This window comes from Conger conger, chromosome 1 (genome assembly GCF_963514075.1).
Source record: "Conger conger chromosome 1, fConCon1.1, whole genome shotgun sequence".
In the NCBI taxonomy this organism is placed as follows: Eukaryota; Metazoa; Chordata; class Actinopteri; order Anguilliformes; family Congridae; genus Conger; species Conger conger.
In genome coordinates, this window is record NC_083760.1 from 54551245 (window position 1) to 54567439 (window position 16195).

General features: G+C 48.9%; 1 protein-coding gene across 1 annotated transcript in view; it reads left to right on the forward strand.

Annotated features, from left to right (window-relative positions):
* The window catches only part of galnt1 (UDP-N-acetyl-alpha-D-galactosamine:polypeptide N-acetylgalactosaminyltransferase 1), a 180932-nt gene that overhangs the window by 130481 nt on the left and 34256 nt on the right, over window positions 1-16195 (forward strand). The window contains exon 6 of the mRNA XM_061262141.1: window positions 4379-4586. Within this exon, the coding sequence (XP_061118125.1) occupies window positions 4379-4586 (208 nt within the window). The remainder of the gene's footprint in view (window positions 1-4378; window positions 4587-16195) is intronic.

Sequence of the window (16195 nt, forward strand, 5' to 3'; positions counted from 1 at the left end):
AAGTAACAACCTGCAATTGCTAATCCTTGTAATGAAAACACAGCGATGACAAGATTATAGAAAGTTCCCTGATTGTCATGAAGATTAATGCTGTGTGTGCTGAACTAGTGAGTACTGGCAAACTGTAATTCCAAAGCCTGTTGTTTCTGGGGTTCCTTTCTGTTAGTAACCCAAAAATATTAATAAGAGGAGAGCTCTGATTTTTAATTTACATTACAGTCATGTAGCAGACGCTCTTATCATGACCGACGTACAATGAAGTGCAAATCAGAACCAGGGACAGGTGCGTTGAAGCCCCTGGAGGAAAGTACAGTTCCAAGTCCTAGAGTGATCACAGAGATAAGACTTGAACCCTTGAAAAGTAAATCAACTTTCCAAGTAGCAGACCACGGCTGGCAGCTACCTCCTGTTTAACCGTCGCAGGGCAGGAGTGTTGTGCCACGGTGGGTGTAACGGAGGTTGTTGATGGCCCAGACTCAACTCACTGTCGGCCATTTTCTGTTTCAAGTGTGACATTTTTGTGTGGTTTGAAGATACAGCATAAGAGATGCTATTGAGCGTGTGAAGAGTTTTCCTCTCACTGTTCATGCTCCGTATTCACAGAGTCAGGCTGTGTAAGCTTTGTTGAAGGTTGTTCTGTGTTCTGTGAAGCGAATTTTAGAAACGTCTTCCCGTCTGCCTGCAAGGTGAATCCTACCCTTAGGGGAACTCATTCGCACACGATTTTATGTGAGCTTTTCATTGTATTTTATTTTTGCTCGCAAGAGTGTAAGTAGGCCCACGTACACATACGTTCGAGCACACAAACACACGTCGATACATACGTGTACTTTATATAAATGGCACATATTCTGTAATGGGATTAAAGTTTATCTCTAACGAAGCAATTAATGTCTCTGCGTTAAAGGGGGATTTGCGTAGCTATTTGCGGTGCAGTAGATTAGGGAAGAGGGGAGAAAATGGAGTGCTGCTGGATATAATCTCGCGTGTGAGGATTTCTCTGCTCCGGGAGGATGAGTGTCGGGTGATTGACAGCTGGCCCGTGGCCCGGAGCTCCCAGGAGAGCCGCAGCTTGTCGGCGGATGGGGGGAGAGACGCTAAGCCCCGGGCCTTTGTGAAGGAACGTCCGAATCCGCGGGAAGCGAAAGCCGCCATTCCCGGCTCCAGGAACGCACCCCTATCTTACTCAGCACCGGTAAAATCCCATCGATTTCACCCACAGGAAGCCAGAGCCTCGCGTTAGCCTGCATAAGCCTTTCAGAATGCGGGCGATAAGCCGGATTTCAGGAGCGTTTGCCGCGATTCGCAGAAGTTTTAAGTTCAGACTCGGACGTTTAAAGACGACGCTAGGGGTCTTTTTCCAGTCATGCTTTTTCTGGGGCCTTTTTTTGAAAGTCGTACGCATATAAATCGATGCGCTGTCGGTTGTATACGCGGGGTCTTGACTTCACCGGAGGGACGGTTTAGCAGGGGGGCGGCGGGGGTTTTGCCTAAGCGATAACTTCATCACTTCCGTCTCTCACTCTCGCGAAGTGATTTCAGGCGCCGTCGCTGCGGCAAATAGGAAATGTTCGTCTTTTTTGTTGTGCGGAGCGTTTCATTTCACACCACAGAAGCGCTCCGTGGATCCCGCTCCACCGACCGCCGTTCCGGGGAGACGCCGGCCGCCGTTTGAAGCCGTCGGGAAACAGGCCGGTTGTTACCCAGGCTCTTCGCTCAATTACATTTTCCCTGCAAACGAGGCTCTTTCTGGGCACGGCGCGCGGCTTCAGATGGAGCGCTAAGATGTGAGCCGCTCGTGGGTCGATGAATATTAATGCAAACTTAAAAAAAAAAACACCTCGTTTTAATTTAGCGCGGTAATTGAATGGAGATAGCTGTTAAGTGCGTGTGTGCGCGGTCGGTTAGAAACCTCGCTCGCCGTTCCCAGAAAGGAAGATTAATTCGGTTTGCTTCTCTGACTGAAGCTGCTGGAAGATGGCATCGAAGGCAGACTGTCACGCGCTCACGCTCCGGTGCCAAACCGGGGCTCCCATTTGCATGTCCCGTAAACAGGGCTGTTTCACTTCCCTCTCCACGTCAGGGCGCAGCTCTTCACGGGTTTGTCTCATTAACCTTGTTTTATAAACTGCCACTCCCCGTTTGAAGGCGGCATGTAAGAGGGAGCGGCGTCGCCTATGAGGACCAGCCACCCGCACCTTTCTCGATCTCCCGTCGCCTGTGTTCCTCAGCCACTTTCTGCACCCACTTTGACACGTTAGCGCAATGGCTTTTTCTTCAAGGCCCTGGGTGACCCCCCCCCAAAGTCTCTATAGAGACATCACAGGTGGTTCGCAGCTGCACGGCTGATTAAAGGGCACCACGCTGATGGAGTATCTCTCACTTCAGCTCCCAGCCCCGCCGAGACGGGGGGGGGGGGGGCACTGACATTTGGGCGGCCACACGGTGAAGGGGGGGCGGGGGGGTGCTTTTTTGCAAACAACCTTTTCACAGGTCCCAAGTCGCTAAAAGGAGCGTTGGGCCACAGCGCTTCGTCTCCCCCCCGTGTGTTTGCGAGGAAGACACCGAACCTCAAACGAGACTGGCCTCTGGGTTTTACCGGCCGTGCGTGCGGGGCTGGAACAGACAGAGAAGATGCTCGTAAGATGGCCGCTCCTCCCGCCCACGCCCATTTTCGCAGTGCGGGAGACGTTGTCTGCGGGAGTGAAGGGGTCGGTTTTTTAATAACTCTCTTTATATTCCCTCCGCCTGAGAAGACCCGTCTCGCCGTGCTTCACACCGGCGTTTCTGACAGATTCTATGTCTGTCTGACTTCCGCACCCCCCTTCTCCTCAAATTTTTCGCCTATATCTCCGTCGCCGTTAGCTTGTCTGCGGTATAGACTCCTGCGCGCTGTCAGAGAGCGTTAAGACTAGTGCCCCTGGGATGTCTTCCATCTCTGCCTGCTCCTTTGTCTAAAGCATCGGCTCCGGTCACCTGTCATGCTCACCAGTCAAGTGGTGGCCTCTGGGATCGCATGGATAAGCTCCTGTCCGGAAACTATTTTGCTTCTGTTCCAGACTCTTCTGCTCTTGGATACTGTTCCCGGCGAAATGCGTGGCTCGGACAGTGTGGGCTTACCAGAAGGAGCCTTGGCAAACTCGAAGGTTATTCACGAGGAGGCTCCTGCCAAGGATTGCAGAATGCAAATATACCATACGCCGGTTATCATTCATAATTATTCCCCGATTCATTGATTTCCTGTCCTAGAGACCAACATTTCAGAAAGTGAAATTGTTTTTAAGTGCCCTTTCGCAGTATAGGCAATTAGCACACCAAGAGAATTCATGTTATGTTGGAGTTTATGGAAATACTGCATATGCTCCCTGGAGTGGTAACAACCTCAAGCAAGAAAGAGAGGGATTCAGGGGCTTTCTGACAGGAGTCGGTGAGAAACGGAATCTGTGTTCCTGAAACCTAGCAGTGTCTACATGTGTGGATGCCCTGGATGCCCCTGTCTCTGCCCAATCCTTTATTCCTTCCCCCGGTCCCTCTGAGTGAGCAAAAACATCCCCTCTGAACTCCCATTGACCCATGAGTAGCCTCCCAGGAGATTCTGATTTGATTGGTTTAGTCTGAATAGATCCGTACTCTTACATGAATAACTAGACATGAAAGTACATACATTAAAAATGTATCAAGGGTAGAAACAAAAAAAAAGTCAAGACTTTTGTAGTCCTTATCTGTGCAAAATAGAGTTAACAGCACCATAATTCAGACAGACATGTGTGATTAATAATCCATTTTTACATGTATATTGCAAGCTAAAAGCCTAATGGCTCTCATTCATAAAAGCATAAAGAGGGCAACAGTTGATACTGAGCCTGTTTTTATACACATAACATTTTGTTTGTTTTATGTTAATATCTTCTTCATTCACTTTTCTATTGCAAAATTAACTCAGTGATCCCTTGTGTGAAAGGTTTGTAAAAACCGCACAAGAAACGCATATGGAGTAAACAAAGAATATAAAATGCATGTGTTATAGGACTGGCATATACTGTATAATTCTTACATGATTTCGCTAGTTTTTTTTAACACTTCTCAATCCTTTCTAATACAGTGTGTCGCTATATATAAAAGGGCCATAATCATGTTAAATAATATGCTTTCTATAAGTTTAATTTAGTAAAACGTGGTAATCAACATTTCAAACAAATCAAAATGATTTTTACAAACCATTTGCATATGGGATTGTTTTGATATAATGAGCCAGTTAACGAGCCTCAGCTGATGTGTGGTGAGCATTCTGACACAAAATGGCTGCCGTTGGAGTATGAGAAAAGCTCTGTATAAATCAATGAATTATAATGACAGTGCTTTTTCCCCTGTGTGGCAGAGTTCCTGAAGAGGCCTCTGGAGCAGTACGTGCGCAGGCTGGAGGTGCCGGTGCGCGTGGTGCGGATGGAGCAGCGGTCGGGGCTGATCCGCGCACGGCTCAAGGGGGCCTCCCTCTCCACGGGCCAGGTCATCACCTTCCTGGACGCCCACTGCGAGTGCACCGTGGGCTGGCTGGAGCCACTGCTCGCCCGGATCAAGCTGGACAGGTACGACTCTTCCTCAAGCGCCAGTCAGTCCGGCTGCCCGTCCCAGGCCTGGTGCACTCATAAGCTGGTGTAGCTGGGTATGAATAGGTCAACCAGAATGGCCAAACTGGTCACAAAGCTGGGTATGAGCTGGTCAACCAGCTAGTGCTGGTAGCTTGTCTGTTTCAAAACATAGCATGAGCTGGTGAGACCATATCAAGCTGGGAGCTGGTGTGAACCGGTGAACCAGCGAGCTGGTCCACAAGCTACCAGCTGTTTTAAAACAGGGTTATTTTCACCTCGCTCATATCAATTCTCAAGCACATATTTGAAATTAGTTTAAGTAGCCGGCTTCTGGGTGTTGTCCAGCTCTGCCGAATGAGTGCTTTGAATTCAATTACAAAAAGCCAGACAGGTACGACTCGACCTCAAACAGTCTGGCACGCGAGGCACACTCTTACTTTCACTTCACTCACAAAAGTTCCATTTTTTTGTTATCAAATGTTTTTATTTGTACTGATACAAGGTAGGAATATCAGAATGAGTATATTAATTCAAGCTAACCCCCAACACTTATGAGTTATGAGTTCTTGCGTGTATGATGGGCAAAAATGGTCAGTTTAAATCTACAACACAATAAAGTATGCAAAAAGTGAAGGGGTCTGAATACCTCATTTGACCGGAAAATCTAATTTAATTGATGACTCAAGCACGTATTTTAAAATGATATCTATTTCAAATTAGTTGAATTAGTTGAAATTAGTTTCATGATATGTATTTGAAATTTGTTTCATTATATGTATTTGAAATTATTTTCATTATAAGTATTTGAAATTAGTTTCATTATATGTATTTGAAATTAGTTTCATTATATGTATTTAAAATTAGTTTCATGACATGTATTTGAAATTAGTTTCATTATATGTATTTGAAATTAGTTTCATTACATATATTTGAAATTAGTTTCATTACATGTATTTTAAATTAGTTTCATTACATGTATTTGAAATTAGTTTCTTTACATGTATTTGAAATTAGTTTCATTACATGTATTTGAAATTAGTTTCATTACATGTATTTGAAATTAGTTTCATTACATGTATTTGAAATTAATTTCATTACATGTATTTGAAATTAGTTTCATTACATGTATTTTAAATTAGTTTCATTACATGTATTTGAAATTAGTTTCATTACATGTATTTTAAATTAGTTTAAGTAGCGGATGCAGGAGCAGCCCAGCGCTGAGCTCTAATGCTGAAAGAAGGCTCTTTGAATGCAGCGCTTCTGGGGGTTGTCCAGCTCTGCCACACCGAATGAGCGGTTTGCATTCTCTCCTCATTCAATTACAAAAGGCTGTGTGGAGAATGTAAGTGGTGTGGGAGGAAGATGGCATTAAGTATTAAGGAGGGAGCTTGTTATCTCTGCCCCTGTTGTTTTCCTTTGTTTTTCTAGTGTGTTTCACCGTCTCGTTCTCTCCCTGCTTTTCGGACAACCTCCTTTCCTCTCCCTCTTGTGTTATTGTCCTTTTATCTTCATTTATGTACTTTTTATTTGTAATAATAATATATAATTAAAACATTTTCATGGACTTAACTTCCCTTCCTCATATCTTGATCTCTGTATACCTGTATACCTCTTTCCTCCTCGCTTGTACGCTCTGCCTCTTAGGAATTTTTCAGCCTGTCTGGTCAAATACGATTTTTATGCGTATCATATTGGAATCTGATCATGTTAATGAAGTCTGAACACAAAAAACTACATGGAATCATCCATCCATCCATCCATCATCACCCGCTTATCCGGAGTCGGGTCGCGGGGGCAGTAGGCAAAGCCGGGTATTCCAGGCGTCCCTCTCCCCAGCAACGCATTCTAGCTCCTCCTGGGGGATCCCGAGGCGTTCCCTGGCCAGGAGAGATATATAATCTCTCCAGCGGGCTCTGGGTCTCCCTCGGGGTCTCCGCCCAGTTGGACGAGCCCGGAAAACCTCCAAAGGGAGGCGCCCGGGAGGCATCCTGATCAGATGCCCGAACCACCTCAATTGGCTCCTTTCGACGCGAAGGAGCAGCGGCTCTATTCCGAGCTCCCTCCGGATGTCCCAGCTCCTCACCCTATCTCTAAGGCTGAGCCCGGCCACCCTACGGAGGAAGCTCATTTCGGCCGCTTGTATACGCGATCTCGTTCTTTCGGTCACTACCCAAAGCTTGTGACCATAGGTGAGGGTTGGGACGTAGATCGACCAGTAAATCGAGAGCTTCGCCTTCCGGCTCAGCTCCTTCTTCACCACAACGGTCCGGTGCAACGCCCGCATTACTGCTGACGCTGCACCGATCCGCCTGTCGATCTCACGCTCCCTTCTACCCTCACTCGTGAACAAGACCCCGAGATACTTGAACTCCTTCACTTGGGGCAAAGACTCGTTCCCAACCCGGAGGGAGCAATCCACCGTTTTCCGGCAGAGAACCATGGCCTCGGACTTGGAGGTGCTGACTCTCATCCCGGCCGCTTCACACTTGGCTGCAAACCGCTCCAGTGCGTGCTGAAGGTCACGGTCCGATGAAGCCAGCAGAACCACATCATCCGCAAAAAGCAGAGATGCGATTCTGAGGTCACCAAACCGGACACTCTCCTCACCTCGGCTGCGCCTTGAGATCCTGTCCATGAATACCACAAACAGGACCGGTGACAAGGGGCAACCTTGGTGGAGTCCAACACCCACCGGAAACGTGCTTGACTTTGTGCCGAGAATGCAGACACAGCTCTCACTTTGGTTATACAGGGACCTGATGGCTCGTAACAACGGCCCCGGTACCCCATACTCCCGCAGTACACCCCACAGGGTTCCCCGGGGGACACGGTCGAAAGCCTTCTCCAAGTCCACAAAGCACATGTGGACTGGATGGGCAAACTCCCATGACCCCGCCAGCAACCCTGCCAAGGTAAAGAGCTGGTCCACTGTTCCACGGCCAGGACGGAAGCCACATTGCTCCTCCTGAATCCGAGGTTCGACCGTCGGTCGGAGCCTCCTTTCCAGTACCCTAGAGTAAGCTTTCCCAGGGAGGCTGAGGAGTGTGATACCCCGGTAATTGGAGCACACCCTCCGGTCCCCCTTCTTGAAAATGGGGACCACCACCCCGGTCTGCCACTCTACAGGTACTGTCCCCGATCTCCACGCAACACTGAAGAGGCGTGTCAGCCAAGACAGCCCAACAATGTCCAGAGCCTTCAGCATCTCAGGGCGAATCTCATCTACACCCGGCGACTTGCCACTGAGGAGCTTTTTGACTACCTCAGCAACTTCCGCCAGGGATATAGGTGCATATTCCCCCGAGTCTTCAGGCTCTGCCTCTTCCACAGAGGACGTGTTGTTCGGGTTCAGGAGCTCCTCGGAGTGCTCTTTCCACCGCCCGACAATATCCCCAGTCCGGGTCAGCAGTTCTCCTCCCCTGCTGAAAACAGCCTGAGACAAGCCCTGCTTTCCCTTTCTGAGTCGTCGGATGATTTGTCAGAACTTCCTCGAGGCCAACCGAAAGTCCTTCTCCATAGCCTCCCCGAACTCCTCCCATACCCGGGTTTTTGCTTCAGCGACTGCCGAAGCTGCAGCCCTCCTGGCCACCCGGTACCTGTCTGCTGCTTCAGGGGACCCCCGGGCCAGCCAAGCCCGAAAGGCCTCCTTCTTCAGCTTGACGGCCTCCCTCACCGCTGGTGTCCACCAGCAGGTTCTTGGGTTGCCGCCCCGACAGGCACCGATGACCTTCTGGCCACAGCTCCTGCTTGCCGCCTCTGCAATGGAGGCTTTGAACATGGCCTACTCGGACTCCATGTCCCCAGCTTCCCCCGGGATGCGTGAGAAGTTCTTCCGGAGGTGGGAGTTGAAGACCGCGTGAACAGGGGCCTCCGCCAGACGTTCCCAGTTCACCCTCACTACACGTTTGGGTTTACCGGGTCTGTCAGGCAGCCTCCCCGGCCACTTGATCCAACTCACCACCAGGTGGTGATCAGTTGACAGCTCTGCTCCTCTCTTCACCCGAGTGTCCAAGACATACGGCCGCAGGTCTGATGATACGACCACAAAGTCGATCATCGATCATTGGCCTAAGGTGCTCTGGTACCAAGTACACTTATGAGCTACCCTATGCTCGAACATGGTGTTTGTTATCGACAATCCATGACCAGCACAGAAGTCCAATAACAAAACACCGCTTGGGTTCAGATCAGGCAGGCCGTTCCTCCCAATCACCCCCCTCCAGGTTTCTCCGTCATTGCCCACGTGAGCGTTGAAGTCGCCCAACAGAACTATGGAGTCTCCGGGTGGCACCCTTTCCAGGATGCCACCCAGTGACTCCAAGAAGGCCGGATACTCTGAACTGCCATTTGGTGCATACGCACAAATGACAGTCAGAGCCTTCCCCCCAGCGACACGTAGTCGCAGAGAGGCGACCCTCTCGTTCCCCGGGTGGAACTCCAACACAGTGGCGCTCAGCCGGTGGCTTGTGAGTATCCCCACACCCGCCCGGCGCCTCTTACCTTGAGCAACTCCAGAAAAGAACAGAGTCCAGCCCCTCTCCAGGAGTTTGGTTCCGGAACCAGTACTGTGCGTGGAGGTGAGCCCAACTATATCTAGTTGGTACCGCTCCGCCTCCCGCACTAGCTCCGGTTCCTTCCCCACCAGAGAGGTGACGTTCCACGTCCCCAGAACCTGTCTGCGACGCCGAGGATCAGCACGCCCGGATCCCCACCTTTGCCTACTGCCCGTTGGGCAAAGCACCCGACTACGATGCCGACCCCTGCAGGTGGTGAGCCCACAGGGCGGCGACCCCACGTGACCAGTTCGGGCTGTGCCCGGCCGGGCCCCATGGGATAAGGCCCGGCCACCAGACACTCGCCGACAAGCTCCCCTCCCGGGTCTGGCTCCAGCAGGGGGCCCCGGTTTCCCTTTTCCGGGCGAGGTAACTGGGTCTTTGTGTGGCCGTGTCATGGGAGTCTTTGAATTGCTCTTAGTCCGGCCCCTCCCCCGGGACCAATTTGCCTTGGGAGACCCTACTGGGGGCTAACAGTGCCCCCGACAACCTAGCTCCCAGGATCACCGGGACACACAAACCCCTCCACCACGTTAAGGTGGTGATTCCTCGGAGGGAATCAGGTTTTTCTGATTTTAACCACAGACACATCGCATTTCTGGAGATGTCAGATTTCAGGTGGTTGAAATGTAAAGAAATGTGAAGGGCGACCTGAAAAAGCACCATTCTCCATTCAATGGGGCTGCTTCAAAGGCTGTTCCGTTCTAGAGAAACTAGTTAGCGTGCATATGCGCACACATCTGTTGGGACAACAGCATCCAATGTAGATATGCCTACAAATCAATATAGTGCCTGAACACACAAATCCAATCTGATCACTTGCAAATAACAGTGCGGACTGTCAGTCGTAAAGATCACCTCATCACATTATCTCTCTGTCCTGTCTCTCTCTCTCTCTTTCTCCATCTCTTTCTCCATTTCTCTCCTTATCTCTCTCTCCTGTCTCTCTCTTTCTCATCTATCTCTCTCTATCAACTCTTCTCTCTCTCTCCTGTCTCTCCCGCTCTCTCTTTCCATTTCTATCGCTCCCCCTCCCTTTCTCACCTCAGCTCATCCTTTCCCCTCTCTCTCTCTCTCCCTCTCTCCCTCTCCATCTCTCCCTCCCTCTCTCTCTCCCTCTCCCTCTCTCTCCCTCCCTCCCTCTCCCTCTCTCTCTCCCTCTCCATCTCTCCCTCCCTCCCTCTCCCTCTCTCCCTTTCCCTCCCTCCCTCTCCCTCTCTCCCTCTCTCTCTCTCTCTCTCTCTCTCTCTCTCTCTCTCTGTCTCTCTCTCTCATGTGGTGAGCCCAGGGGAAATCCTGCACATCCTCAGCAGAGCGTGTCCAAACCCTTCTCCCCTACTCTCCTGTTTCAGACCACCTCCCTTAATCCGCCGGCTCCTCTTTCGCCGTTTTTTTATCCTATCAGAGGCTGGCGGGGAAAGCCTTGACCCCGCCATCATTAGTCTCTCCTAACCAAAACACCCCCCTCACCACAGCTGTCACCGCCGCCGTGGGGGAGCGGGGGGGCGTGCTGTCTGCGGGGTCAGTCTGTGAGAAATGGCTGCAATCTGCAATGACATTTCCTTTTTCCCTCCCATAAACCTCTTTATGAGGCTTTCTCAGACCTCAGGCCTGTCTTGGGACTTCACTGCCCACAATGCACGGCATAATTCTCTCCACCCACTGCTATTGAGTAACTTCCCCCATGGGCTGAATTACTGACATTCTGAGAGAGTGACACCCCCCCCCCCCTTCTCCTCTAGGGAGGGGAAGGTGGGGAGAGATTGCTTTTGTCATTAAATTATCCTGATATAGACACTGAGGCTTTACCTGTGCATTTGGAATGCTGAAGCCTGGGATACTGAACTGCATCATGGGAAGCCAATTCCCTCTAGCACTTCCCAGTGCTGGCGCTATGCAGTATTGTGGCCCTAGGCAGTGTATGTTTCCACACAGTGCAGTAGTTTACAATTGTTAATATACTGTAGGCTATATATGACAGTGATTTTATATTTATAACATCTATATTTGTTCCCCAGAACAGGAAAAGGGGGATCGGTTCACACAAAAGGGCACACAATTTTACAGTTCCACAGTTATGTTGACATCATGCATTATAGACAGATTTATTTATTTATTTTTATTTTTAATGGAAGTGTTTAATGGAAAACGCTGTGCAACAAGGTGCTAGAGGCCTAGAAAGTAATTTATGTTCGGGCAAACAGAGCTGCCCCACTGGCTGTGGGCGAGCGTGCTAACGGACACACGAGCTGTTGGTTGCTGAGGTTTCCAGAGCAGATGGGACTTATCAGACACTGAGAGAGGCATCAAACACTTTGCTGAGGAGGGGGGGGGGGCGGCTTGAATATCTGATCCACCTTCACGCCCTGCTGGAAAAAGAGCTATTGACACAGGCTAATGAAATAATGAAAATTGCCTTTGAGCTCTAAGCTGTTCTGAAGGCACCAGCATCTCAAGCGAGAAGTTAAGACAGCAGAAAAAAGAATACGATCATTACAACAGTGCGATTTATTTCACTGTGAATTTAGCGGTTAATGAATTAATTCTGAACCGGATGATTTCGGGTAAATAAATCTTGAGATTTCAGGGACCACATGCTCAATTCTGGGAACAGATTTTCTCTAATTTTTTCTAATAAATGTTACCTGTGTAGGCCTGTACATTCTCTGGAGTAGTATCCTGTGTAATATGTTCTGCACACACATGTCTGACGCTCTCCGTGGCTGTACAGTGTATTTGCCACAAGGGCAGCCTGTGGGCTTCTCAGAAACGAGGTCATCGAGTCAAATTCATACATGTCTGTAGAAATTCAGCGTGTCTCATCTTTTGGAAAGGGCTTTTGTATGTTCTATTACACGCTCCTGTGGGGTGGGCCCGTGCCTTATGAAACATGCGTGCCTTATGTCTTCTTGTCATCGGGAGATAATTGTAAAGTGCAATTAATATTTGCGAAGACGTGCCCGCTCATTAATTAGTTTCCAGCAGCGAGCGCACCTCAGAGAGTGTCATAGGAGGACTGCGATGAGTCATGTTCTCTCCCACGGTTGCATCATATTTTTTAGAGCTTATTGAGCAGTCATTTGCTTATGTGCATTCTTGGAGTAGCATGTTAACTCTGCTGTGAAAGGTGAGGAACCAGGGTGTTTGGACAGAGGCAAAAATAGACACGGGGCATGTCGGAGATTAGTCACCTCCAGACCAGACCCTGGTCATTGTTTTGGATTGAAATGCTTTTCTGTGCTTAATTGGGTCTTGCCTGGTGCAGTTGAGCCAACCAAGAGGACCAGAGGGCGGAGCTTGCACTTTTTGAGAGTAGTTCTTTGGTTCCAATGGGGAGGTAAAGTGGAAGTCCCACTGAATTGAATTTCCAGTATACTGCTAAGTACTATGCTATTTCATCATAGACGGGCAGCAGTGACAACTTCATATAAGCAAATTAAATATCGTTCTGCAACTACAAAATTACAATACTCCGTATCATCAGCAAATGATCGACATGCAGCTTTTCATTACTTTTTTAAAAATATTGTAGTTACGAGCGCACAGTCAGATTTGCCAATCTTTACCATGATGTCTGTTGTATCAGGTCATAACATAGCTGCAATATCTAGAAAAATAATTGAAATATTATATTTTGTCCATGCCGTGGAGGATGGTATTGGCTGGGTATGGGCTAGAGGATGGCATTGGCTGGGTATGGGCTAGAGGATGGCATTGGCTGGGTATGGGCTAGAGGATGGCATTGGCTGCATTAAATCGTGTTTGGCTACCAGGCTACAAAAACGGCATCAACATCTCTGTGTCTCTTAGCCCAAGAGCCTAGAAATCAATACCACTTTGTTTAGCCTCCAGGGTGGTTGTTCCTTCCTCCTATTTATTTATTTTTATTGTTAATTACATTTTCGGCCATTTTGTCCTTCAGGCCGACGGTGGGGAAAGCTGTCATTAATATGGTGCTTGTGGTAGACAGTGCACTTCCAACCGGCTGGCTATGTGCTGAATTCAAATGAAACCCCGCTGTGTTTGGTCTTTTTTGTTCCTGGGCAGGAGGTTTCAGTACTCGGGCTGAATTGAAAAGGGTCCGTTTGCATTTGTTCACTCAGTCAGGTCTGGCTGTCCTGGGCCTTTACTTCTTTCTTTTCTCTTCTTGACTTTTTTCTCTTTGAAGGGCAGGGTATAATGGGTTTGGAAAGGCTGACTGTGGCATTATAAGCTTGCGCGAAAAGGACACCTTTAGCTTTAAAGCGGCAGGAGCCGCTCTTCATCAGCGTCTGTGAGATCGTTCACGCCGCCTCTCCTGCATTGCAGCGCTTTTTTTTTGTCCGTCCCCGCTGCTCGGCCTGAACATTCTCTCAAACCGGCGTCGCTGATCGATGAAGAACGAACACCCGGGGCTGTTGTCTGGAAAGAGATCAGTGTTTTACCTTGCTGTTAGCATTTGGCATGCGCGGCTAAGCGCGGCGGCTAATTATTTTTTTAAGTCTTCCGAGGGGAGATGGAAAGTCAACGAAGTCAATTGGAATTTCAGACTGGACCCCTAAGGGAAGGTTGTCACAGCCATCTACCGCCTATCTGCTCGAGCCGGTAGTTTTAGTCCAACATTTAGTTTAACTGTCTATTTTATGCACAAGGCTCTGTTTCTCAGTGTAGCTACTTTCTATATGGTGTGTTAATGAACACTGACCACACCAGGGCTGACTGAGCAGCATCTCCACGCGTAATTGGCCGTAGTGTCCCTCAGTGCTGGTGGTTTTTAATTTGTTGTGTCGCTGACTCATTGAGCGCCCGTCGGTCAGGTGCCTGTGCTGGTCCTCCAGCGGCTGCAGACGGGGCTCGTGGGCTGTGGATTGAAGTTGTTTGCTGATTACACAAACCCCAGGGAAGGCGACTGCTTTCTACCTTCTCCAAGGCCACGTTAGAGTCAGTGAGGGGTTTGAAATGAGACACGAGGAACAGAAGTCTGATGTGATGTGGTACAGAGCCCAGGCATGCAGGGCTGATGGCCATCCCCAGGCCTGCCTCTGTCGACTCATCCCTCCCTCACAGAGCCCGCTCCTTCCCTCTTAACCATCCACCTGTCTTTCTCCGTGTTCTCTCTTTCTCCCTCGCTCTCTCACGCTCTCGCACGCTCTCTTTCCTTCTTACTGCCCCTCTATTTTGCCCTTTTTCTCCCTCCTTACTTCTCACTATCTTGCTCTCTTACTCTCCCCCCTCTATCTCTCCTTCTCTCTTTCTCCCTCCCTTTCTTGGGATTGATGGAGCCTTGTGTAATGTTGATGGGGAGGGGAGATCTTAATGTTTAGTGGTATCATTTGGTTTTGTTATGAGATCTCTTTCTCACTGTTTCTATCATCTTTTGCTCTTTATTTCTCTCTTCTCTCTCCTTGTCTCTTTTCCTTTTTTCTTTCCTTGTGATTTGCAGGGATGATGGTTTTCTGTGCCTTGTGCTGTTTTGTTGTAGTGTTACTATGACAAAGCTCTCCTCTCTTTCCCTTTTACTGTCTCCCTCTCGCTCTCTCTTTCTCGCTCCCTCTCTCACACTTGCTCTCAATTGAACGAAACAGGCTTTAAAGCCATATTTGAATATGTTGCCCAAGCTGTATAACATGGAACATATTACATTACAGAATAGTATCAAACATATCAGACATAATATCTGTCTCACTCTTGATGCCTCGTGAGCCATCTTTCATTCACTCTCTCTCTCCTTCTGCCTCTCACTCTTCTCATTTTCTTTTGCTGCCTCTCACTCTCTCTCATCTCATTTCCTCTCTCATTCTACCCTTTCTCTCTATTGCTCCTTCTCTCTTGTCTCATTGCCTCTCTCTCTCTCTCACTCTCGAGAGAGCTGGCTCTGGCTGATATAGCTCTCCATCACGTCCAACACACCTGCACACAGCCGGTGACAACCATTTCTAGAAAGCTCAAGGTCAGCTGTGGAAACGGATTTGGACCGCGGATGTCTCCAAACAAACAGGGTCCTCACCGTCTGTCATCAAGGCCGCCGTAGCGTCCGGGGTAACACCTGCGAACATTTCGCTCTGGAACGGATGCATCAATCCGGTCGCCAGGGCAGATCCAGGCATGCAGCTGCCCAGAGTCCAATCCAGCTGCGGACTGTGACTCGTTCAAATCGTCCACCTGTTTCCTACGCGGGCTTCAGCCCTCCTAAATACACACAGGTCCGATGCTTACCCAGCGTCTGGGAGGATTCATTATTGGCATTTGGCAGACGCTCTTATCCAGAGCGACGTACAGTTGATTAGACTAAGCAGGAGACAATCCTCCCCTGGAGCAATGCAGGGTTAAAGGCCTTGCTCAAGGGCCCAACGGCTGTGCGGATCTTATTATGGTTACACCGTAGAACCACCGACCTTGCGTATCCCAGTCCTGTAACTTAACCACTACGCACAGGCCGCCCTACGGATTCATGTAGAGAAAGCCAATGGCATGGCCTTGAACAAACACTGCTTACCATATTAATGTTGCGCTTGTTTGGTGCTGCTATAGGAATGCTATCTGTGTGTACAAATGAGGTTTGGGGACAACAGCACTCCCAGTGGACGGCAGCCTGAGCAGTCTTTGATTTACTAGAGGCGGATTAGGCTCAGGTGTAGACACACTGCTCTACATTAGAGGCATTGTTTCCACAAGATAAAACCTTGGACGCACACGTAAACATAACGCCTGGCACACGGCTGGGCAGATACCTCAGACTCTGTAGATCAGACAGGCCTTACTGAGCATGTCTGGTGTATCGGAACCTATGAAATAATCTCAAACCCTGCCTTTTGGTCCTCTTGGTTCTCCTTTGCAGTAGGCAAGATGAATTGAGCACAGAAATGGATTTAAATCCAAAACATTGAACATATTACATTACAGAATAGTTCCACAGATATGAGACATGATATCTGTCTCACTCTTGATGCCTCACGTCATGACCCATCTCTCACTCGCTCACTGTGGTCTCGTTCTCTCTGTCGTGCTGCCTCTCACTCTTTCTTCTCGTTTTCGCTGTCATTTGGCTCCTTTGCAGTAGGCAAGATGAAT